The sequence below is a fragment of the Thamnophis sirtalis genome, unplaced genomic scaffold (assembly GCF_051295495.1).
Source record: "Thamnophis sirtalis isolate CommonGarterSnake01/CBP01778 unplaced genomic scaffold, rThaSir2_p1.2 scaffold_6, whole genome shotgun sequence".
Classification (NCBI taxonomy): Eukaryota; Metazoa; Chordata; class Lepidosauria; order Squamata; family Natricidae; genus Thamnophis; species Thamnophis sirtalis.
In genome coordinates this window covers 26,197,125-26,224,587 of record NW_028261386.1, presented here as the reverse complement: position 1 = coordinate 26,224,587, position 27,463 = coordinate 26,197,125, and the positions used below count along the sequence as shown (strand labels likewise).

At 36.7% G+C, this 27,463-nt stretch overlaps 1 protein-coding gene across 2 annotated transcripts in view; it reads right to left on the bottom strand.

Annotated features, from left to right (window-relative positions):
- The window catches only part of MSRA (methionine sulfoxide reductase A), a 173,291-nt gene that overhangs the window by 85,053 nt on the left and 60,775 nt on the right, over nucleotides 1-27,463 (bottom strand). For both annotated transcript variants that reach the window (XM_014065929.2, XM_087717472.1), the window contains exons 3-4: nucleotides 21,085-21,204; nucleotides 5,179-5,283 (exon numbers count right to left, since the gene is read on the bottom strand). In XM_014065929.2, the coding sequence (XP_013921404.2) occupies nucleotides 5,179-5,283; nucleotides 21,085-21,204 (225 nt within the window). The remainder of the gene's footprint in view (nucleotides 1-5,178; nucleotides 5,284-21,084; nucleotides 21,205-27,463) is intronic.

Sequence of the window (27,463 nt, the reverse complement as noted above, 5' to 3'; positions counted from 1 at the left end):
ACAGTCCTTCTTCATGGACCAGGTTATTTTGAGAAACTGTTGCTTCCCGATTACTTCCACCTCTTCCAGGTCCTGTCTGCTAGTGAACTATATTTGGTGGGACCCCAAGGAGGGGGGGGGGCTTTTCTGCAGTTGTGTCTGTGGAACATCATCCCTCCCACTCCTGAGGTGAGACATACTCTTTTTCGATATCTTTCCAGAAATCTCTTAAAACTTGATTATATAATAGGCTTGGGAGTGGAAATGGGGATTGGAGAGGTGCGTTCACTGTGTGTGACATCTATGTTCTTCTTACCCTTTTTAAAATAATGGTAATATTTATGTTTTATTTATGTTTTATTTATGATTTAGAGTGGTTTTATAATTATTGTTTGTATGTTTTTATCATACATCATCAGAATCAAATTCTGTAAGATGGGTGATAGGTATTAATATGAAAAGTAAATAGTATCGGTGCTACAGGCAAAAGATAGAAGAACCTTCCCTATGTTACTTAATATAGTACCTTGCTGGTTAAATGATGGCTTAACACAATGGCATTGTTCATACCATATGTTAAGGTAATGGATGGGCTCCTATTACATATTGAACAAATACAAATCAGTGAACCCTATTCTATCGTGCTTTTTGATTCTAGTCCATCAGTAGAGTACAGGAGCTTCCCCAATGGCCATTTTCATACACTTTGCAGCTGCTTAATCGTCAAGAGCCAAATGTTGTATAAAATTGCTCTTTAAATTTTTACTTTGAAATACCATAGACATGGGACAAGACTGATGATTAAAGACAATTTCTTCCCTACTGCCTATTCATTTTGTGAGATTTCTGATGGTTTGCTTATTTCTTTTGCCCAATGAATGCTTCCCAACACAAATACATGTGCATAAATACATACACATAACTTTAGAGAATAATTTGTGGGAACATCATTTGCGAGCAAGGAAAATTAGGGAATGGAATTAGAACTTCCAACTCACTTCCCGGTTGATTTTATAGATGCTTCTCATAATTTTTAGTCTATTAAAGGTCTATTTATGACCTTTAATGTTCAGTTAGATTTGCTGAACAAGGGGATAAAAAGAAAGTCCTATCCTCTCACTTCCCCACAAATTGTTGTCTTTTGAAAGAAAACTTTCATGTCCTACTTGTAAGTCTCTCACAGGCTTCCATTTGACTACTATACGAAAAGAACACAGTGCGGGGATATCTTTTGCCTGACTCAGAACGGCTCCTTTACAGCTGAAGCAGAAAAGAATACAACATCATGTCAATAAATCTTGGTAAATAGGAAGTACCATCCCAATAACTGAATTTACTTCACTTATGCAAAGGACCTCTGCTACTGAGGTCTGAGTTTCTTATATACAGTAACTTTTTTCAAAGTTCTGGAGGAGCCATCTTGAACAATTTATGCAATGATCCTTTATGCAATGACCCATTTGACATTATGAAAGTAGGGTTATCACAAAATGTGCAATGTTGTTTTAGGCTTGCTTTCACATTTGTATTGCACATTTTGTGATACAGCTGTCCTCCTTCTCCAAGTAGACACATCTGCTGATTAGAAAAACAATGTAATTTCTAGTGTCTAATTCTAATTATTTGCAGATGATAGATTCCTTGTGCAACCTCCATAAAGGGCTCAGCTTTTCCCACCCAGTGACTAATAACCTTTAGGTAACAACAACCAAAGCAGTAAAGACCTGATACAAATTTGTGCCAATTTCTGTGTGTATTGAATGTGGCAGTTACATCTTGATAAGAAGAATGAGGAAACTTCTGGTCCACAGCCTTGTACTATTTGATATTAGCATCGTAAACTAAGCGGTTTCATGCACTTGACTTGGTTTACAAAATCCTGTAATCTTCTGCGGTGATAATTTATTACCACAGATGCCAAAGGCACTCAAACAGCTGGGAAATACATGTTCCTCCCTGACTCTCTTTTTTGCTTGTGGTCATGTGTCAAATGAAACCTTGTGTTGATGGGGTAGGTACCAGAAGCTACCAGAGCTGCATCCTATTTGGGCAGAAAATAACAGCTCATCCAAAAAAAAAAAAAAAAAACCCCATTCTATGTTCAAGTTTACTGCACTGGTGTTCCTGACCCGAAGTGAAATAGCAACACACAGCATGAAATATTCCTATCTAAAAATACAAGACAGGCAATGCATCCCTGGAAGGAAGATCAGCAGTTTGCAGAAAAGATATAGGGAAGGGAAGGGATTCCAAAATGAACAATGGGAAAGGCAGACAAAGGAAAGAGGTGGCAAAAAAAGGCATTTTGCTTAAATGCTTTGATTCCTAAGTCCCCATTTCACTTCTCTATACTTTAGCTATCTTCATAACACTTTGCAGTGGCAGAAACTGCATTTCTCTCTCTGTTCTATGACAGGTAAATAAAGCATATCATATATTTAAAAGCTGCCCAAAATGTTTGGATCAGATATTGTGTTTGATATTTTGAGAACACATCATGGATACTTCCAAGGAATCTTGAATTTTCCCCAAAGCTTGAATTTCCCCTTGAATTTTACTCAAACATGGAGCTGGAAGGGACCTTGGAGGTCTTCTAGTCCAACACCCTGCCTAAGGCAGACCTTATTACATTCTGGACAATCTTTTATTGAAGACCTCCAGTAATGAGAGGCAAGCTGTTCCATTGGTTATTTATTCTTATAATCAGGAAATTTCTTCTTAGTTCTTTAATGTGAGTTGGTATGTGCACACTGCAGTGGTGGGTTTCAATTTTTTTTAGAACATCTTCTGTAGGTGTGGCCTGCTTTGTGGGAGTGGCTTCCGGCCATGTGACTGGGTGGGAGTGGGTTGCTGGCCATGTGAGCGGGTGGGAGTGGCTTGCCAGCCATGTGGCCAACTTGTAAAATGTGGTGAAACTTACTTAACAATGCTCTTGCTTAGCAACCAAAATGTTGGCTCAGAAACTCTGGCAGTTGAAGCACGCTAGTCTTAAAGCTGTCAAGATACAAGACCCTTGCACCCCTAACCCTTTAGAAAAAAAATCCCCAGGGATGTTCAAACTTGACAGTTTTAAGACTTGTGGACTTTAACTACCAGTATTCCTCCTCCAGTCATGTTGGCTCAGGAACTCTGAAGTGTGCAAGTCTTAAAGTTGTCAAGTTACAAGAACCTTGCACCCCTAACCCTTTAGAAAAAAAACCCAGGGGTGTTCAAACTTGACAGTTTTAAGACTTGTGGACTTCAACTCCCAGAATTCCTCCTCTCGCTCTTCATCTTGATGATGTGCAGATGGGTGGGGGGAGGGAGCTGGAACCGTTCTAAACAGCACTGTAGATTTGTGGCACCTCTTCTATAAAAGAGGTTAGAACTGGCAGGAACCCACCCCTGGCACACTGTCATACACACAATATATAGGTTTGCAATACAGTCAACAGGAAATAAGCCTCTTAAAAAAGAATGATCCAAAAGGCTGAAACTATTTTTCTTTCTTTTGTTTCAATATTTTATTTGACAGAGAAGATGATGGGAGAAGTATTTCAATGAAAGATCATGACAAATCTCAAACTTCTGCAAGCGAAAGCTATTACACCATCATGTTTTCTTAAAGAATGGTCCAGTAGTAGCCTGTCAGTGACACTTATAAATTGGGCTTGCAAATAAAAAAAATATTCAAATTTTCTGAATGCAATCACCCCTATCTAAATATTGGAATATTTTTCGAAATGTATCAAAAAAACCCACTGAAAAATAGGATTTTAAGGCTGAGAACATTGTTGACCAATTACTCACTATGGCAGAGTATAGATGAAGGTTGTAGAGCTTTAATCTCTACCTACCTATCTATCTATCTATCTATCTATCTATCTATCTATCTATCTATCTATCTATCATCTATCTATCTATCTATCTATCTATCTATCTATCTATCTATCTATCTATCTATCATATCTATATATGTGTGTTTGTGTGTGTATGTGTGTATATATATATTAACAATAACATATTAACAATAACAAAAATTCCAGAAGATCATTATATGATAAATTACTTCAAAATCTTTCAAGAGATTTTTCTGAGATTTTGCAGAAATTCAGCATTTTCATATGAAACTGTGAAATGAAATATGTGAAGCAAAACTGTGATGTTCTAATCCTGCCTTACACATGAAAGCTGGCTGGGCAACTTTGGCCTAGTCATCCTCTTTCAGTTCAACTCATCTCACATGGTTGTTGTTTGGGGGGGGGGATAAAGGAAGAGGGTTTATTAGGTATGTTGGCTGCCTGGAGATATTTATGAAATAATAATAAAAGCAGGATAAAAATAATTGTTATATTAAATCTTACACAATTTATTTTTATTTTTATTTATTTATTTGTTTTGCCAAGCATGTATAAGATAATAGATATAAGTATATACAAGATTATGAATAGATGAAATGGATATGAATAAATGGGGTTGTTAGAACAGGGACAGTAGTAGGCATTTTGGTGTGCTTATGCATGCCCCTTACAGACCTCTTAGGAATGGGGTGAGGTCAACAGTAGTCAATGTCAGAAATTTAGCCATAAATGTATGTTCATGCTATCATGAAATTATATAACAGCATTTACCCTTTGAAAAGATGCCAAACTAAAACATTTTCTTGCTTCCATCATGCTAATGGCATATTACATGCAACCTGCAGACACCTTCAAGGAAGAACTTGTTACAGCAAAATACTGATTAAAAGAACTGCCCACCACATTGTTATTCTAAATACCTCAATAGTTTTATTTGTTTTCCCAGATAAAAGATACTGGGGGGAAAAATGAAATAGCCAAACTCACAGAGTAACATTATAATTGAAATGATCAACTGTATAGCTATGTAGGAAGAAGACCTTTAATTTGAAAGGCGAGAGATTGCATTAAAGAAGAAGGCGAAAATAATCCAAAGGTGAGAAGAATTTCTATTGTCTTATAAGTCTCTCTGTGGGTATTGTCACAGCACAGACATCTATTGGGAGCAGTAGGGGGGGGGGGGGGGGAGGCTTGTGAAATTCTGGTTCCTCGTACTTCCCATCCCATCAATAAATGCCTGCAATCATACTCTTGAGCTGTGGTGTGATTTCAAGGTTCATCTCTTCCAAGCAGCTCAAACACTAATTATCCCAGCTGTAATTAGTAAGATAATTAAATACTGGCTCACTCATCACTCTACCTTGTGTCGGGTTATGATTCTCCCAGAAGACCTTGAGCAGTTTCTCAAAGCTGATGGTTTCTGGCTGAAATACCACTCGCACAACTTCAGTATGGGCAGTTTTGCCTTCAATGAAACAATAAGAAACAAGAATATTAATCACTGAAACCAACACACACACAAATGAATATATTATTACTCAGTATGTTAAACAAGTAAAAAGCTGTGGACAGAAAAAGACTGGTGATTAACGGTTGTAAGCCCTGCCTCTTTTTCTGGTAGTTTGAGAAATGGCAATGCTTTATTCCATTAGGAAACTGCTTTTTTGCTTTGGCTCTGCAGGGCATGGCAATATAGTCATGAGATCACATGGGTGACCGGGGGAGGAGGGGCAGAGGAGATGGCAAGAGACAGTTTCAACTCCTTTTTGTTCTATCTCTGTCCTTACTTTTTAGAGAGTGGATGGGTTCATTTTTGAAAGAAAAATTGATAAGTTACATCTAGGATATAAATCTAGATTAACACGTTTTGCTGATTTCTTCTAAAGCAGGGGTGTCAAACTCAAGGCCTGGGGGTACTTAGATCTGGCCCAAGGGGCCGCCCTGGAAAGAGTGAAGGACCGGCCCATGGTGCTTCTGCCAGAAAAAATGGAGCTCAGAAGGGCCGCACAAGGCACTTGCGAGCTCCATTTTCACTGACAGAGGGTTGCAGGAGGCAGCTGAAAACGGAGCTCAGATGCCCATTTTCACGGGCAGATCACTTGGGCCACCACAGGCACCCCCCAACACAAATGATGTCATGCTGGCCATGCCAACCCTGGCCACACCCACTCTGGCCCTTCAAAATCAAACACAACTCCGATGTGCCCTCAATGAAATCGAGTTTGACATCTGTGTTCTAACGTAATAATAAATAAACAGAAAAGCATTCTGCCAAATTTTCTCAGCATGTTGCTTTTTCAGGAGGCAACTGGACTTTCTTGTTTTTTCTTTTGAAGATGTTTCGCTTCTCATCCAAGAAGCTTCTTCAGCTCTGACAGGATAGTGGAGAAGAGAGCTGAAGAAGCTTCTTGGATGAGAAGCAAAATGCCTTCAGAAGAAAAAAACAATAAAGTCCAGTTGCCTCCTGAAAAAGTGCCTTTGGGACAACCATGACCTGGATGACTGAGAATCTCTATAGACTTTTCTCAGCACAATTTTCTCTATTTCTGAAAATGGCATATAAAGAGTCAGCAGGGACAAATGTCTGAAGGTTGCCCATCCCTGCCAGTTTACTGCAGGGGAGTTAAGCTGGAGAAAATTGGTACGACATTTAATAAGAATCATATATCATATTTTGTGGGCAGAAACCACATTATTAGTTTAATATTTGTTCTTATTATCAAAGTGCTTCCCATTTTAACAGCTTTGTATAAAACTCATTATTTCAGCAAAGTTTCTTATAATCTCTATTGCTTTTTGCTTTTAGCTTGGCCTCACTGTTCTCAACTGTATCATCTCTGATTAAAGAAGTAGGCTACGAAAACAAATGTACTTTTATTTATAATATTGTAATGTCATAAATAAAAAATAGCATTGTTATGTTACTTCTGAAGGAATAACATTGATATAAAGTAATACAGGTTTCCTTGCCCGAATTCATTGGTAATGAGAGAGAGAGGGGAAAATGGTATTTAGAGGATGCATTAAACAGAGGATTGTGGCAACATCCAAGAACATACGTAAGCCTTTGGCTGTAAAAACAACAGAAGCCTTTGGCAGGGAAATTATTTTTTAGCACTAGGTTTGGCCATGACAAATGTCAACACAAAAATTAGAAAACATTTGACAGAGCCCTAACTACCCATACCTATAATAATTACCTGTCTTTTCAAATACCTTAGTGCTTCCATCTGCTGCCATGCCCAGTTCTACCTTTTACTGTATTGTCACTTTTTTAGTGCTAAAAAAATCACTGATTTTTCAGTCACCTAGTCATGTTCTGACTGTGGCATTTACAGTAATGAACAGGCTCTCTTTACCATTTAAATTCATTCCAATTCATTTTGATGCAGTGTTATATTTTGACATATATAGTATGGTATACCTTGGTCTGTAAAAAGTCTCTAATGTCGTCTCCTGGTACAGAGATTGAGAGATTGAGATTTGTTTTATTTATATGCCGCCCTTTTCCGGGAGGGACTCAGGGCGGCGAACAACTCAAAGGGGGAAAGGGAACATAGAACATAATACAAGTAGTTAAAATCGCCAAGGATCACACAGCCACACAGGTCGAGAGGGGAGGGGAACTCATCAACCCCAGGCCTGCTGGCACAGCCAGGTTTTGACGGCTTTTTGGAAGGCCTGGAGAGAGGTGAGGGTCCAAATCTCTGCGGGGAGTTCGTACCAAAGGGCCGGAGCTGCCACAGAGAAGGCCCTCCCCCGGGTAGTAGCCAGATGGCATTGGCTGGCAGACAGAACCCGGAGGAGGCCGACCCTGTGTGATCTAATGGGTCTTTGGGAGGTAATTGGCAGCAGGTGGTCTCTCAAGTACCCAGGTACAAACAAACAAAGGAGCTCAAACTATAAGATTGGCTGAAAAATTGTCCAAGTCTTTTAACAACAGAACAAATAGTTGTGGAAAACCTAAGGCTAATTTCCAGCTCAGTTTAGAGCATATCTAATAGGAGGTAAACATAAAAATGCTACTATGAAATGCAGCATATAATAAATGCCAAATGTATCCTTCAACATAAAATGTAATGATGATAGATTCCTGGATGGGAGATAAAAGGTACTATGCTATAGTGATTTTGGATGTAAGAGCACGATTTATTAATACAAACTACCTTCTACTAGGCTAGATTGCTTTTTTTTTAATCCATGTGAAAATGTCTCTTCTAATCAGCCACAAAATAAGGGATAATTCTATTAGCTAGAATTGTTTGCAATGCTAAGTAATTTTTGTTTTCTGGTTTTAAAATAAGTACAAATTAATCCCTTATTTTCATTGACTTAAGAACTATTTATTTATTTCAGTTTACATGACCATCCATCTAAAATTCATGACTTATTTATTTAACACATTTACATTACCACTCATTCTCTAACCAACTTGAGCAACTCCCAATCAAAAATTAAAATTAGAAATAAAATCATATTAAAAATATAAAACTAAACAGATTAAAATATTAAAACTTTGGAGGGCCGAAAGCAATTAAAAACTAAAAATTAAGAACTATATAGAAACTTAAAACAATATTTTAAAAAATACACGTACACAATTAACAGCTAAGGTTAAAAAAATCCACCAACAGCAAATTAACACAACCACTGCCTGAGCTCACCATGCATCTTGATCCTCAAGCCCAGTGACAAATTCATGTCTTTAAGTCTTGCAAAAAGAGCCAGCAGAGTTAGGGCCAATCTAGTCCCTGATTGAGATGATGGTCCAAAGAGTGGGCAGCATGATTGAAAAGGCTCTACACCCAGAAAATTAACAATTATAAGTTCTAAAAGGGTATATTACTTCTACTGCAAAGTAAAAATATACTAGAACTGTTAAAAAATACTAAACTTTCTGTCTTTCTCCTTAAATATAAGCAGAAGTAAAATCAAGATGATGATGATAATGAAATCTAGATAATTCTTCCTCATGGAATAATGTACAGTAGCAGCTATGGAACAGTTTTTCAACATGCAAAATAACCCTAACAATATAAAGCGAGTACTGAGATGTTTCATCTTAAATGGTTTCCTGATATAATACAATAGGACTTTGTGCATATGAAGATGGCATGGTTTATCAATGTTTTATGTTTTGTAATTAATCCATTTTCAATTCATTCCTGCTATGGCAGGGTTGTTTGTTCAAATAATATGTATTTGAAATGAATCATATATAAATATTTATTTCTCTGATGTGACATTTTGTACACAAAATTTGTTATATGTGTGTTATAATGCAGGATAAGCTCCCCTTGGTCAAATTTTAAACACACAAAAATATAAAACCCTGATCGGTGAATCCATAGTGTCATCATCTATGCAGATTCTCAATTGCATTAACTCTCAGTTCACACAGATTCTCAGTGTGCATCTTTGCGATAAACATAGGCTCATCCAGTCATGGGATTCAAATTTTTTTACTACTGATTCTGTGGGTGTGGCTTGGTAGGCATAACATGGCTTGGTGGGCGTGGTTTGGTGGGCATGGCAGGGGAAGGATACTGTTAAATCGCCATTCACTCCCCACTCCAGGGGACGGTTACTGCCAAATCCCCATTTCCTCCCAATCATCTGGGACTCGGGAGGCAGAGAATAGATGGGGGCGGGGCACTCAGAGATGGTATTTACCGGTTCTCCGAACTACTCAAAATTTCCACTACCGGTTCTCCAGAACTGGTCAGAACCTGCTGAATACCACCTCTGGGCTCATCCAATCCAACCTTCCATGGCCAACTTGGGAACGCTCACAAACCTGAAACAAGAGCAGTATCTTCTTTCCATTGTTGCTTCCCAACAACATTATTACAACACATTGTGTATGAATTGGAATTTCAAATTTTTATCAGTTTTAGTGGCCACTGATAATATTATCTTCCTTGAACAGGATTTTATCCTCCTTTCAATTTTTTGTCAATCATTCAAATTTAATGCCATTATCCCAACAGCTGGTAGTAAATTCTAGTATATGTGATGGATATGAAAGTATTTCATTTTATTAGGAATTAGGAGGAATCCTGAATTCCTCTGAATGTAGTTTCAGTGGATGGTCTCTTGTTCATTACATTATCTTGTTCTTGTTCTTGTACATTAGGAAAGAGTTAGAAAAATATACCTGTCTCAATGCTATTTATGATTTCATACATACCATATCTTCTTTATCCTTTGGTTTGAAGCAAAAAAAAAAGCCAAAGCAATTGCTTTCCTTCATAAAGGAATTCCTCCACTTCCCTAATATTATTTTTTTCCACTCTTCATAGCACTGTAATAATCATTAAGATGTAGTGACTAGAACTACACATAATCTAACATATGTGCCTCTCACACATATTTAATGGCACTATTATAGTAACAATCCCATTTTCAATTCTCTTCCTAATTATTGTGGTCATGGAATTTGCCTTGTTTATTTGTTTCTTTATTCAATTTTTACAGCAGCTGTATGCTGGATGATTAGTTAGTTAGTCCATTTATATACTCATATCCCAGCCAATATTTAAAGGCCAGGTTAGGGACAGGCCGTCATAGAAAAAAACTATGTGATTGCGAAGAGTCAACATAGTACATTATCAATGGCACATTATCAACACATCAGAAAATCCATATCCAGTTACTTTTTATTTTTATGCCATAATTTACTTATTTTATAAGATTATAGAGCAGAAAGTATCTGACTAAATTTAGAAGAGGCTTGCTGGAATTTCTCCTCCCAATAATTTAGGTGGTAATTCCCTCCTAAATTAGCACTCTTGGATTTTCTCTTAGTTTTTTTTCTCTTTTTTCAGTTTAGTTCTGGCCTTCCAGTTCGTGTTTGAGCTCCTATTGAAAATATATCTTTAACTTCACACCTATAATATATAATACCCTTAGTTTAAATAATGCAAAGATTTTTTTTTCAATTTGCCAGTGGTTGCTTCTATGCTAAATATCAGAAAGCATCCTAAAGTAGAGAAAAACTTTCCCAGTAATGTAACTTCCATACAAAGCAAATAATTATATCAACATAGCCATGCATACATATCAGTTTTATTTCATGTGCAGATAACATGCAAACCTATCAAACATGTTACTATAGATCAGTACAAAAAGTTTGGCCAAAGACCTGTTTGTGATTAGTCAATATCTCTTGAAGTTAAACACTTTAAACTTTTGGCATCTGGATATGGATATTCTACCATATTCCAGTTTAATTCCTTTTTCTATCTTCCACTGTCAATGATTGATCAGGATTTTGTGATGGCAGAATATACTTAATCCTAATTACCTGTTTGGAGGCTTCCTTTTTCTTTCTTTCTTTATTAAATTTATATGCTCCTGATCTCACACTCCAAAAAGACTTTGGTTGGCTTATAAATTATATAAATGACTTATAATTATTTTTTTCAAAATGTGCCTGTACTTTTCAAGCCCTTACACTGTTGCAGATATATCATACATGTTTGGCTATATAAGGATCATCAATCAGAAAATGGATCTGTATTAGCTCATAGTATAACAACTTCAAAGTTATCATAAATCAAAGCACTCATTAATATGTACAAAGATAAAATGTAGTCCTAATACTTGCTGCAGGATTTCCTGCTCACTGAGGACTAGAATCTTACCAAGAATATAAATGAAAAATGGTATCTTATATCTTTTCCCCCTCGAAGAGTGCTAATCACTAGCCAATGATCAAACAGCAGCTTCTGTATTTCTGTTGGGACTCGACCCAAATTTAAACTCCCAAGTTTAACAGATAAAATACTGTATACATCAATCATTAAGCCTTTAAATAAATCTTTTCAGGGTTTTTTGTGGTAAACCTTTTAGAAGTCATTAATTCCCATCCCTTTTTTAATGAATTGCTATGCTCATATTTATCTTCAGGAATTCACATAAAATAAATTATTACTGATGATTAATTATGCTGTAAGGGACCAATAAGACTAAGTTAGTTTTGAGTCATACAGGGAATTAATTAAATCTGGCTTTGGTAAACAGTTTGCTATTTACCTGCCCCTTTTCTAGAATAGAAGATTGCTTCCCACACCCTGCTATAATCTTACCTTTTTGTGAATACAAGGCAGAAGGAGAACAATGGCAGAGGGATCCTCAACGGTGATTGCTTGTCACTTTGGAATTCCTTATTCACTATATTTTCACATTCACAGTTTAGAAAGGTTCCAAACTAGAAACATTGCTAGGTATGAATTTAATTCACACAAAAACTGCCTTCATCCATATTAATTTTCTCTCTTGCGATCGAGGCCACTCGTGATTGGGGGAGAAAAGGAAATTAAATGCTCATGGGGAAACAGCTGCTCTTATTTTTGAAGTGCAAAGGCTACAGTGGTAAAGGAAAAAGAATTGGAGAAAGGTCTGCTTCTGCATCTGTTCATCAAAAGGATGGGTTTTGTTATTGTTTTGTTTAAAACAAGACAGCAAAAACTGCTGTGAACCAAATCTTTGCGACTCAGGCAACCAATCATGCAGGATGTGTGAGCTAATTGACAATCAAGGGGTGGCACCACTCATCACTGCAGTGGTGATGAGAAGTATGATATGTTGGTCCCTTGCCAAAGGGATTTTTTAGGACAGGAAACTTTTCCTATATGTTCATTTGGTCAGTAATAATGATTCTTGCAAATTTATTTACAATAATTCTTGCAAAAAAATCAAGATGTTTACTATGGGGCTACCTGAATGTATTATATTATGCACATATTGTACTATTTTGCACAGAGCAAAAGGAGTAAGCTGTGAAAGAGATTATGGTAGCTTTTACAAACAGAGTGATGCACACTGCCTCCAAATGTGATTGTGTGAGGATCATAAGACTACAGTCCCTCTTATAATCTCTTTAAAACTTCAGCAGAATTCAGACAAAGAAAAGTTTCAGAAAGGAGCAATAAAGATGATCAGGAATCAGAAATTAAATCCTATGGGGGAGGGAGATCGAAGGAACATTGTAATAAGCATCATCATGTTTGTCATTTGGATTTACAGTATATTTACATGAAAGTGCCTTCCTTCTTTTTACTCCAGAACAGCAACCTTATATTGGGTTGAGAGATATTAATGGGCAAAAATATACTCAGGGAATATCTATGGCAGAGTGGAGACCAGTTTGGTGGCACAGTTAAAACTAGAAATCGAGAGACTGGGAATTCTAGTTTTGCCTACACAAAGCCACTTGGGTAATCATGGACTAGCCACTTTCTCTCAGCCTTAGGAAGGAGGCAATGGCCAACCAATTCTGAAAAATCTTGCCAAGAAAAGTACAGAGACTTGTCAAGGCAACCTCTGAAAATCAGTCATGACTGGATGGGGGGAGACGGGACACAGATAAAAACCTGGGTTTCCTCATAGTAGCTCATCAGTGTAATTACTATATCCCTGTGATGGCAAACCTACGGCATGCGTGCCACAGATGGCAAGCAGAGCCCTCTCTGCAGGCATGCCAGCCATTGCCCCAGTTCCACCACGCATGCGCACATGCCTCCCACTGGCCAGCTGGTCTTTGGATTTCTGCCATGCATGCATGGGGGCAGGGCGCATGTGGCACACACATGTGTACATGTGCAGGGGGCTCTCGCATTGCATTTTTGGATTGTGCGCATGCGGGCATCCACACTTTGGGCACTCGACACCAAAAAGTTAGCCATCATTGCTATATTCCATTAGCTCTCAGAGTATAACTTTGAAAAGATAACACTGAATGTGAAGAATTGAATAGTACTCTTCGAATATAATGAAATGCAAAGTTAGAGAGGAACTTTGTCCATTGTTCTGAAGTTCAGGACATAAAATGTGGCATTTGATTTATAGAAAAGCAAATTCCAGTTGAATGTGAACATTCATTTAGAAGATAGCAGTTTAGACCCAATGGCCTAAGTATCCCTTTCTAACTCCATATGAAATATGTTTGGAATACAGGTAAGACAATATAAAAGGCAGCATCTGGTCCAATTTAAATCATTATACAGTCGGAAGAATAGCTACTTCTTTAAGAGGAAAGAAAACAGAAGGGTTGCAGGATGCAAACAAGACTGCAGAACCTGAGACAAAAGCAAAAAAGTTACAATAATTAATAGGCAATCCATTGCCCTGTGAGCATATCTCCACAGTTCAATGAATTGGGAATGATTAATTTACTGAGATCTATTGAATGAGTACTCTCCACACTTAAGGATCATCCTTAAAAATCTAACAGCTGCTGCCATGAAATACATTCATATAAGCATTAGTTAGGTTACCAACTAAAATGGATTTATTAAAAAGAGACTGTTATAAATACAATGATTATCCTTGCTTATTGTGCACACTTACAGATAATACTCACTTTGAAGTTCTAGAATAAAAGAAATAGCCAGATTTCCAGATTTATTAAAATTTCAACTTCAGGAATTATCTAGGCAGCATGGCACTTACTGAAAAGTCATGATACAATGCATTCTGTTCAGTTCAGAAGGTTCAGCTGTATATACTTTATGGAAATGTGATATTAGAACAGAATCATTGGAAGGCTTTTCAGCCACAATTAACATTTGATACTTCTTTGGAAAGGGAAGACAATTAATTTCTTATTTTGCCATTTCAGTGAGCAAATACTGTCTTAACTGGGAAATCCAATACAAAGAAATAAAATTTATAAGAAAGATTTTTCTTTTTTTGTTTTCTTTTGGGAGACATTGTAATGAAATGAGTGGCAAACAAAATAAATAAACAAATAAATAGCTTGTGGCTGATGCTTTATTCTGTACTATTAGCAGTACTACTAGTAGTACTATTCTGTACTACTTGCATAAGCCAGAGAAACATGAGTAGATGTTCCAAAAATGCCAATATCTGACCAGACTTGGCAATGGTTGCCGAATAATATGTCCTTTCCCCACCATATAACATCTTGAATAAGATAGTGTTTTCCTTGGCAATTAATACATTTGAGCCAGAGCTCAACTGGTCTTATCTTCCTGAAGATGAGTTCTGTCTTGCTGAACTTCTGTCAGCCTGCTTATGCCATACATAAATATTGCAAATAATGCTGGCATATTAAGGTTTTTTTAATTATGTTTCATGAAAGAAAAGAAGATGTGAAAGAACAGGTTTACTTATCATATCCTAAATGTATGCATTATGTTTAGGAACTTATGATTTTTTCAACATATACACAGAAAAAGACCTTTGAAACCTCAAGAAATTACACATAAGAGTTTATCTTTCTTATTTACTTTAGTTCATGAAACCAGGATAAATACAAAATACACTGTGAAGGCTCCCTAATTTGAAAATAAGTGAAAATCATTATCTTAAAGTAAAAAAAGATGTGTTCAGCCATATGGAGCTTTTGTTCTTTGGGAATAGTGGCATATAAATGGTGGATATAATATTACACACAGTAATTACTGGAACATCATGATTTCAGGGAAGTAGGATGTGTCCTATAAACATCATTATTGTTATTATTATTGCTCCTTTCTGATGGGTCATTAAAGGAATCTGAACTTTGACTTTGAGATAGGAGAGGATGAGGGAGAAAACAAAGTATTAATTTAACCAAATTAAACAAAACACTACAAATAATGAGAAAGATGTAAGCAATCTATATCAACTGTGGCCCTTTGTAAATTTGCATTTAATAGCAGTTTTGATCATTCAAGATGCTCAGCACTGGTCATTTCTTTGTTCAGTACTAAGATTCAGGATATACCATTACATTTGGCTACTGGACTATACCTATTCTTTTAATTCATCTCCATGGCAAATATGCATCTTTGTTAAAATGTTTGATCCATTGCCATGTTCAACGGGAAATTAAAAAAAAACAAATAACAATATACAGATTGAAGTGGCTAGGCAAACAAAATAATTAGCAGCCTAAAATTCAATTAATAAATAAAGCATATCATTTACTCAGAACGCAGCATCAGAATTTTAGTCCTGGTATCATCATCTAGAACAGTGTTTCTTCTCAACCTTGGCAGCTTGAGGATATGTGGACTTCAATTCGCAGAATTCCCCAACCAGCAATATTGGCTGAGGAATTCTGGGTGTTGAAGTCCACACATCTTCAAGCTGTCAAGGTTGAGAAACACTGATCTAGAACAATATGGTTGCTAAGGAACTTACAAATTGCCAAAAGTTTAGAGCAATAGTAACAGAAAATAGCAGCATAAATCTCTGGGTGGTTTGCATTATATCCACAAATGTTTCTTTTACAATCCAAATAGATTCTTGAAAAAGTGTACTTCTGGGAACCAAGGACAAATACTCAGGCTGAACATCAGTTCAGAAGGATCTTAAGCATGATATATACCTTCCTTTTCTACTTGAGTTTGATCTATCTAATGTAAAAATAACCTCCCCCTTTAAGCCTGATAACTAATGCTAATGATTAGGGGTTCAAAACTGTCCTATGAGAATGAAACCTTAGAACATATTTATTCTCCTATGCCTACAGTACATATTGTAGAGCAATGACAGAAACAATTAAGCAAGTTGTCTTTCAAAGCATCTATCCTCTTATTAATAGAGGGAGTAAAACTATTCTCCAAAGCACCCGAGGGTAGGAGAGAAGCAACTAATCAAGGAGACAAGCAACTTAGAACTAAGGAGAAATTTCCTGACAGTTAGAACAATTAATCAATAGAACAACTTTCCTCCAGAAGTTGTGAATGCTCCAACAGTTTTTAAGAAGATGTTGGATAACCATTTGTCTGAAGTGGTGTAGGGTTTCCTGCCTAAGCAAGGGGTTGGACTAGAAGACCTCCAAGGTCCCTTCCAACTCTGTTATTCTATTCTATTCTATTCTATTCTGTTCTGTTCTATTCTATTCTATTCTATTAGTTAAAAAGAATATTTCCAAGGAATCAAAAGAATATTTCCAAAGAATCAGTGTTCAGGATAGAAACTATTAGCAGTGAATGCTTTCTTTATCCAGCCATTTCCTTTCTTTACAACAATAACATAATGGAAATTGAGAACTGCTATCATTCTATACTGTGCCACCTAAGATTCTTTCAAAGCATACAGATTACTTTGACAAACTGACCTGTCTCTCTTTCAGCCCATGTGAACTAAGTCAACCATAGGCAAGTGACCAAATGATATAGCCAAACAAGCAGAAGATTTTGGAACGAGCAAGGTTGCACTCTATAGAGTGTATTAAAATGCTTGTATCCTGTTCTTTTCAGAAAAGCTAGTCACAAATCTAACAGAAATCCATTTCCTTCACAATGAAAAAGTATGCTTCAATAAAAAAAATATATGTATGCCCAACTGTTATATTGCTGAAAGATTTGAGGCCTGTAATCCTCACAGGCTGTTCACACATCCAATAGGCATCATTAGTAGTGACAGAAAACAGGGATAATGTTTATATTTTATTATGCAGCTAAAGCATCTTAAAAATCTAGGCACATATGTCAAGGTGAAATAATATCTGTTATATTAATAGGACAGTTATATTTCTTCCCCTTCTAGCTACATCTACATTTGATAGTTGGATATTTTAGTGCCAAAAATTACTACATACAAATGAATGAAAGTAGAAGAAATGTTATGAACCTCACTTTTTCTGAAGTATGTTCAGAAAGACATAATTAACAAAAGATTGCTAAGTATTTTGTTTAGAAAAAAGACAGTGATATGGAATCATAGAATCATGGGACTATTAATTCCAATCCCCTACAAGTGTAGAACTTCATAGAAGTTTTAATGTATTTTCCTATCATTTTATTGCTCTTTGTTGCTGAATGCTGAATAAAATAGAACTCGGAATATATATTTTTAATAAATGAACAACAATCAACAAACTCACATGAAATTATAATAGTAAGGAATCACTTTTCAGTTGTCTCAAAATCCTACAATTGAAAGAAACTTTTAAAAAAAGCAAATTCTGAAATCAGCGTAATTTCTTTAACAAAACTGTAGGTATCATGTCAACAAATCTAAAAACAGACATTTAAATTGCCATTAATTTTACAATACAATACAATAGCAGAGTTGGAAGGAACCTTGGAGGTCTTGTCCAACATCCTGCCTAGGCAGGAAACCCTATACCATTTCAGACAGATGGCTATCCACCATCTTCTTAAAGACTTCCAGTGGCTTTCACAACTTCTGGGGGCAAGCTGTTTCACTGATTAATTGCTCTAATTGTCAGGAAATTCCTCCTCAGTTCTAAGTTGCTTCTCTCCTTGATTAGTTTCCACCCATAGCTTCTTGTTCTACCCTCAGGTGCTTTGGAGAATAGTTTGACTCCCTGTTTTTTGTGGCAACCCCTGAGATATTGGAACACTGCTATCATGTCTTCCCTAGTCCTTCTTTTCATTAAACTAGACATACCCAGTTCCTACAACCGTTCTTCATATGTTTTAGCCTCCAGTCCCCTAATCATCTTTGTTGCTCTTCTCTGCAGTCTTTCTAGTGTCTCCACATCTTTTTTACATCATGGCGACCAAAACGGAATGCAGTGTTTCAAAGATCATTCACACATATTAAAAAACAAAGTGACAGCTGCTGAGGAAAAAAAACATTACAGAGTGCTCAAATACAAAGTAAATGAATTTTAGGGTACCATATCTAAATAAGAAATAATGTTCAAAACTCATGTTCCTCCATATAATTATATTCTGAAAGGCTACCCAAAATTTCAGATAATTACTTGGTTACATATTTTGAATCAGAAATATAATGTAAAAATATTTTGTTCTCAAGCAAACTAATGGGATGAAGACAGAAGCTAACAGCTACCACAAAGCAGCTGTTGAATCAACAAGTTTTTCTTTCTGTCAGGCCTCAGTTCCACTATATATGTGCCTATCTGAAATCACTTTTGAATATATTGACAAATAAAAAGTTGTTCTGAACATCTGTAAGCAAACTATAAAGAGATTTTTCATAATGAATGAACATCATGAATTTTATATAATATTAGCCAAAAAATGTGCATTTGTCTATTGAGTCAAAGGCACTGGAAATAGCCCAAAACATTTATCCATTACAAATATCTTTTCAAACATCCATCTGTAAGACAATTTACAGAGATATAAAAATAATTTTCTATCGGGGTACTTATCTTCACAAGTCAGAGCAATTTGATTACGGTTTTAGCTCAGAGCAAAATGGTTTGTATTTTTGCTAACATAAAAGGTGATAATCATTCTTAAAAGCATAATACATAATTCACAAAGGTTTGCTTCTACATTCTGCTCCTAAAATACTATAATCCATAAGAAGTCAAGTAATCTGTGAAAGAGTTCAAATTGCTGTGCATGTAATTTGATGCACAACAAATCTCAAGAGAGTTTTGCAGTGTTTGGTAATAAAATATCTCATCATGAGATAAGGCACATTCTACAATACCAAATGGCTATGTTTGCATGAGCTGCAGGATTATATTATGAGGTCCCTTGCTACTTTGTGGCCAGGAGCAAGCTGAATTGGACAAGTTTCTAAACATTCCACAGACTTCTAAAATCCAGTTTTTACATCACACTACTACATTAATGCAAATACTGTTGATGTAACTGATTACAATACCCACAAAGATAGGATCTGCACAAAGTATTGCATTTGGGTACACAATATTGCATCATCATCAAAGAATCCACAAAGAAATCATATTCTGACTATAATGTGGATATTACCATCAGTTTTATTTTCATCCAAGGAAGTGAACTTAGAAGGCTGTTAAAAGAGCAAAAAGAGCTGTCATAAAGGAATATGAAATTCCTTTGTTCTTAATTGTACAGAAACTTGCTTAGCCGAAATGAAGAATACAAGCAGAAAACAGCAAATCTAGATCATAGTCTTACTTTTGCTTTCAAGGAAACAGGAAAAACAAGGGCTGCAGCATCGCCCACAAGGTGAAGGAATGTATTATCATTTTAAGATCCTGATTATTGTTAGGAAACAATATTTGGATAACTACTTGCAAGAGAAAATAGCTTTCGTCAGTGATGGCATGTGGGTAGGGAAAGCAATCGCTTCAAAGGGACAATAGATTTATTTAAAATGGGTATAAAATCAAAGGAATTTTAAAGGGAAAAATCTATTTCAATGGGTACAGGATAAATTCATTTCAAAGGGGAAATAACAACATTGTTTCAGAGGTGGGTTTCAAATCCCAGGGCTACTGGTTTGCTTGTGCTTGTGCTCGCATGCACGCATATACGCAATGTGTCGGTGCATGCGCAGAAGCGCCGCCACTACCGGTTTGACAGATCCGGGCCAAACCGAGAGCAACCCACAGCTGCACTGTTTCTAGGACCACAAATCAAACAATGTTTCCCACACATGTGGTCCTAATACCTTTGTTTCTTTGACACTAGTGGCTATTTTGGGGTCAGAATATATAGGAGAGCCTATGAAATGATTATCCTGATGGTTGTTTGTGATTTTTATCCCAGATGCTAATTATATATTTATTTTTATGTTGCTGATATGATGTGTTTTTAACTGTTTGCTGTTAGGCAGTCATAATGTTGATGTTAGGAGGCCATATAAATTGAAACAAATAAATGAGACAGCCCAATTCAATTTAAAAAGTAAGTTTTTAAATGGAATGGATGAAAGTTTGTGTTTGGTTTATTTTTACAAATTTATTTAGGTATTTAAGTTGTCCATTTAAAAATATTTTGCACATACAATATTTCTTTCCTTTTTTCTTTCCTTCATTCTGTTCTTGAAAAATATGCTAGATGAACAAATTCTACTTTATTGTAAGGTTACATTACAAGTCTGTTGGCACAAATATGCCAACATCATTTTTATCTGCTTGATCCATTAGGGTGGGTCCTTTCCACTTTTTTTTCTTGAAAGTTGATTAAGTCACTGAGGGCTCCTGCCTCTCTCATCCAATTGGTCCCTAGACAGCATCACTTCCCCTCTTTCTCCAAAGACATCCGCACAATCAATTACAAGGACTGAATGCTTAATATGTATAATCCTGCTACACCTGATATTTTAAATAATGTAGTTTGCATAGGGAAGAAGGATACTGATTCAGACAACCATATTGACCTTTAGGACTGTCAAAGTTTTACAGAGAAGGAAGCATGCAGCACAAATAAATAGGGATAAAACAATTTCATAAACTTATATGCTAATAACTTCATCTGTACAGATTTCTCTTAACCTCTTGCATGTTATTTTCTTTCTTGACTTCCTGAAGATTTATTTCTTCTATTAATTTTGTCAGTAAGAGATATTTAATCCATCAAAATATGAACCTTACCTGAACAGACTTCTTCATATGTGGGATTTGGGGTATATCCTCCTGCATAGCCTACTTGAGTAGAGTAGACTCCTTTCTGCTTCCAGAATATCTTCTCTGCCCCCCAGAAACAGCCCATCCCTGCAATAAGTGTAAACAATTATACTACTAATGAAGCTGAGTTGCCTAAATTATATATAGAATAAAATATAATTCTTTACTGACCAAGTGTGATTGTATACACAAGGAATTTGTCTCCCGTGCATAAACTCTGTGTACATGTGTAAGCAACAAGTGATAAATCATGATCATAATCATAAAATATAATCATATATCTTAAGATACAACACTCAGTGATAGTCATAGGGTACTAAAAACAGCAATCAACATAATTCATAAGATACAAAAAACAAGTTATATATCAAATATATAAATGATGTAATAATGTATTTATTCTTAATAGCATACGGTGATACTTTTCATTTTGTCTCACTAGAGATTTTTATATCGGTTTAAAACATTTATGACAATTTAACTATAGACCCCTGTTTTAGGGAAACAGTGATATTTGGATTTTCTTTTCAATTAAATTAAACTGGTACTAGTATGGAATTTCAAAGATTTCAATAAAAAGTAATATCCTGACCTGCATGATGCAGATGAAAAGGTCCTTTGAACATCAAGTAATTCATGGCAAAACTCTTTTTCTCAAGAAGCATCCATATATTCAGTAAAATGTCTTTTCCTTTTTTTATATAGCCTGACAAACTCACGCTTTCCTTTGTAATTCACAAAAGCTCATGCTCTTAAGTAATTTTAGTGTTTAACACAAATAACTTAGGTTGGTTAAAGACATGACAGTTAAACAACATGTAAAAATTGACCAGCATTAACCTAGACATTTGTACCTTAGGGTATTATAAAAATTGGTTAGCTTACTATCTAACATACTGAAATGAAATGAAATAAGTTTATTCCATTATCACGGTGGTAATTTGACAACTCTATACTTAAATTTGATTTCTGGATTAAAATATGAAGCTAACTGAATAGGAAAAATTTAAAATGCTTTTCATAAAGTCAAATATTAAAAGTGCTGATACTCCCTAATTTTAGATGCTGCACTTTATCAAAAATTGCTTACAAAATACATAATCTTTAGTGAAAAGACCACATCCATACAACACCTTTAGGGTAGGTTAAAAGGCAATCAGACATATTTTTACAGCATAATTTTCTTTTAGTTGATTAGCAAACTGTCAAAACACAGTAATCTGTATTAATGGCAAACATTCATTTAATGTTCTGCTTCCTGGCATCTGCAATCTTTAGAGGTGGCAGAACAATAATTAACTAAATTAGAGCTCATGCAGGAAGGAGGTGGGAAAAGCCCTCTCAGCCTAGTCAATTCATGTATGCAAATAATATATAAAGTGCATACAAAAATGAAGTATTTATTCACTGACATGGTATATGTTGGAAAATAGCCTCCTTATAAATGATCTTGTAGCCTCAGAAATCATTCTATGAAATTGAAATCTCCCAAATAGTACTAAATTGACAGCAAGCAGAGATAAGAGCCTTTCTGAATACATACTGCATTGACAGATAACTGTTTCCCTCTGAATATAAGACTGGGTCTTATTTTCTTTTGGGTCCCAAAATAAGCATTAGGATTTATTGGGGGGGGGGTCCTTATTCTTTTTCCTATGTACGGGAGGCCCATTTCTTCTGTTTGCTCATGGGGGGCAGGAGGCCACCACCGCAAGGCAGGAGGGGTGGAGCTGCCCCACATGCCCCATACCAGTTTACCCTCAGGGCCCCTGCAGCCAGCCCACCCACGGCCTGACACCTGCCTCACCTAGAGGCCTTGGTACCAACATACCGCTCAACTTCCGCTCCATTCTGGCCACAAGCAAGCAGAAGAGGTGGGCCGGCGGCCATGTGGGCTTCTCCGGCACATGATTAGCAATAGCAATAGCAATAGCAGTTAGACTTATATACCGCTTCATAGGGCTTTCAGCCCTCTCTAAGCGGTTTACAGAGTCAGCATATCGCCCCCACAGTCTGGGTCCTCATTTCACCCACCTCGGAAGGATGGAAGGCTGAGTCAACCTTGAGCCAGTGAGATTAGAACCGCTGAACTGCAGATAACAGTCAGCTAAAGTGGCCTGCAGTACTGCACCCTAACCACTGCGCCACCTCGGCTCTTCTGGTGCTGTTGCTGTGAGGCAGGTGTCAAGGTGTGGATTCCATGGCTGCAGAGGCCCTGAAGTAAGCCAGTACAGGGCATGTGGGGCAGTTCCACCACTACCCTACCTCACCTCGTGGCCACAGGATTGCGAGCAACCAAATGGAATGGCCAGGCAGCCAAATGTGAAGGGTCTTAAGTAGGGCTTATTTGGGGGTAGGACTTATATTAGGTGCAGACGTAAAAAACATGCTAGGGCTTATTTTTGGGATTATTTTCAGGGAAACAGGGTATTAACATTTTTGGGCTAGAAAATGGATACTAACAAGGAAAATTCATAAAACATCTAAAAAACAACTTCATGTAGTACCCATTAAAATTATCTTGAATGTAGTCCTAAACAAAACTTGTATAAACATTTTGCAAGATATCCCTTTCTCTCTAATCTGGTTTAAAGTCTTGAGAAGATCCTAAAAACTGGGAAGTGCAGAATTCTTTGGGATAACCAAATAGCATTAAAACATATTACTATCAAAAAAAATCTGTTTGGAATTGAAGACTGTATTTTCTTTGTGGATTAATGAGAAACTGTCCCAAGAAACTAGAAACTGATGTGTTGACATTTGCATTGTTAAAACAGAATCATTATGTTTTCATTTGGTATAATTGTTATCATGCTAATATGTTTCATGGCAATTCATACTTTGATCTGCTAATAAATCCTATTGTCAGGCCTGTAGTTATGTTCCTTTTAGGATCTTTGGCCTGCCACACTCTCTATTATTTCACTATGCTGTTTCATTAGTGTAGTATTTGGGAGGGGGGAATAGAAAGGAGTAGAATGGTGGAATGTGTTGTTGTCATTCTTTTATAGAAGCCCAAGGTCATCTTTTGTCTCCGCACCTCTGCATTTGACCGGAACTAGATGAGTGGAAATGCCAGCATGGCTGGAGAAGATTGGACCATGTGATGGATTTATGGGTGTGGGGATAAGATCATGAACTTTCAACTGGGTGAAATCCCAGGAAGCTTTAGAATTGGGATTTCCACAGATGTGCCAACAATTTTAGAAACTAATGTTTTATTATTAAAACTATCTTATCTTTTTATGTATTTTCTATAAGTTATGTAGTATATATTCTGTCTAATTTCACTATACAGGTAATCCTCAATTTACAACAGTTCATTTAGTGACCGTTCAAAGTTACCCGGCACTGAAAAAAGTGACGGAGGGCCATTTTTCACACTTATGACCATTGCAGCATCCCACATGGTCACATGATTTACATTCGGATGCTTGACACCCGACTGACATTTATGATGGTGGCAGTGTCCCGGGATCATGTGAACGATCCCCTTTTGTGACCTTCTAACAAGCAAAGTCAATGGGAAAGCCAGATTCACTTAACAATCATGTTATTGATTTAAAAACTGCAGTGATTCACTTACCAAATGTGGTTAAAAAAAAGTAATAAAATGGGGCAAAATTCACGTAACAAATTTTTCACTTACGTTAGCAACATAAATTCTGGGCTTAATTGTCGTCGTAATTTGAGCACTACCTATATTGTAACATCATTCTAGTCTGTATTGCTGATCTCTATATTTAATTTGTCTTAAACTCTTTATATCCCTGTTCTCTCTCTAGAACTAGAACCTTTTCTATAGGATTCAACTATATATAATGGAATTTGGGAATGACCTTGGGAGGGGGAAGAGATTATGCCTGGCAAATAGTCAGTTAAGTGAGGCAGGAAACCCTAATATCTTAAGAAATATTAAAGAGAAAGAAATTTAGAAAAGGACCTGCCCTAATGGATCAATCAGTTAAAAGTGGTGGCAGGAAGTTTGACTTGCAAGATTCTGTTAACATAGCTCATCCAGATGTGTTTCCTACCTGGTTTACCTGGAAGGGCTTATATGTTCTTTCTTTTTTAGTTTTAGTTTTTTATTTCTATTTCTGTCAAGTTTTGTTTTTTGTTTGGCTTTTCTGCTTGTTTTTTCCTGCTTGGCTTGTTTGATGGTTCTTCTTTTCTACTTTTGGCTCCAGCTGAGAAAAATAACTAGCAAAACTTTTAGTTCACACCAGGTCTGAGGGAGGAAGAAGACTGCAGAGTTTCCAAGAAAATATCTCCCAAAAAACAAACAAACCACAAAACCCCCCTCTCCTCTCTTCCAACCCACCTAACTGCTGTTTGATTGGCAGCTGCTGGGTCATCCTGATACTCAGGAAGGGAAGAGATCAGTACAGGTGTTTGTAATCTGCTTGCAATCTGTGCTTTTCCAGACCATTCTGAGATGTCATAATGTGATCTATCAACCTAAATAGCTAATTAATAATCTGCTTATTCCTATTATATTGCACATGACACCAAAAATAGTATGATGGCACATAAAAAAAATTGACAGCTAAAGCTCAGGAGAGTCTTTCAGTCTTGTCTAGGTAATATCAAAAATATTATTTCTCCAAAAAAACCCACCACTCAACACTATTGTGTCAAATCCAACCAATTTTATTTTATTTATTTATTGAATTTGTTTGCTGCCCACCTCACCATTATATGAGAATAAGAATCTGCTTTTTAAAGCAAGAATTATACTTTCCTTTCCTGAGGGACAAAGGACATTTTCATGGTAATTAATTAAAGGTTCACATTCCAAAGATTATGGTAAGGTTAATTGGCATGGAGACATATCTCGATAGTTGCAGAAATGATTCAGTACTTCAGAATACCTGTCTCCTTGTTATGCACTATAAAATGAAAGAAACCAAAATTTTTATCTTTACATTCCACCTTTCCTCAACAGCTAAATATGATGTATGTAGCACCATCCCACAAAATAACTGTGTAAAATAGTTACATTTAAGACCAGTGATTTCCCCAAGTCATGCAGTGAACTTATATTGATTAGTTTCCTCATCTATTTTTCATACCAAAGTTTGAGCTGTAGCTTGCCAAATATCCAGGTGGAAGATCCTATCAAACTTTAACCCCACAATGAATAATAGCAGACATCTGTGTACTTGTTTGCAATTTGTGGTGTTGGAGCATGATGCACCAATTCTCTTTTATTTCTGTGCAGTGTGTTTTGTGTAAAGTACTCTAACGATGCCTGCTTCATAATAAGCAACCTGGTATTGTAATACAAAAAGCAGTGATTTATTAACAGCTTCATTAGGCATTTCTTATTCGCACCCATCTTTTTTGCTTTCTTTATCTGCTTTAAAACTTTGCCCGTGTTTCTTCCCTCCCTTCAGTCTTTTCAATAAATCACGTTATCCAATAGCTTCATTCATCTCAACTCAACTACTGTAATCTGAGATGACGCTCTGCATGGAATGTCAACATACAGAGTTGACATCCGCCTCTCCTCACTTTTCAAAGGCAATCTGTGCAAGCAAAAACAATTTGAGTATCAGTATGGGATTCAAGGCTATTGGATTGTTTTCATGGAATCTCTCTATAAGGCGATCAGCCTGGATATTTCTACTCTTTACCCAAGATGCCTCTGACAAGGGATAGCCCTTCCACTTAAATAAGTCCTGGAGTTGCCTCCTGTGCCACCTTGAATCAAGGATGCGTTGCACCTCATAATAGGTTTGGCCTCCTATGACCACAAGGCCTGGGGGTTTCCGGGGCAGTGATCTCAGAGTGGATCCGACCACAGGTTTTAAGAGGCTACTGTGGAATACTGGGTGTACCCTCCCTAGCAGTCGGGGCAGTTTCAGTTGCAGTGAGACTGGGTTGATGATCTTTACTATGGGGAATGGTCCTACAAACTTTGGTCCCAGTTTCTTGCTAGGGAGTTTTAACCTCAAATATTTTTTGGAGAGATAAACCTTCTCTCCGACCAGGAATGGTCGTTGCAGAGCTCGGTGTTTATCTGCCTGTTTCTTATAGGTTTGTGCTGCTTTAGCTAATGCTTTTTTGACATTCTCCCAGGCTGATTTTAGCATTGATATCCAATCAGTCAAGCTGACTGAGGAAGGGGGATCCCTTGGATACTCAGGCATTGGGACAAAGTCCATGCCACTCACTACTTTGAACAGTGTTAGTCCTGTGCTGCTGTGAACAGCATTATTGTACGCAACCTCAGCGAAGGTCAGAAGATCTGCCCAATTGGACTGCTGATAGTTCACGTAGCACCTCAGGTACTGCTCTACCATAGCATTCAGTCTATCTGCCCGTGCTCGGGTGAAAAGCCGAG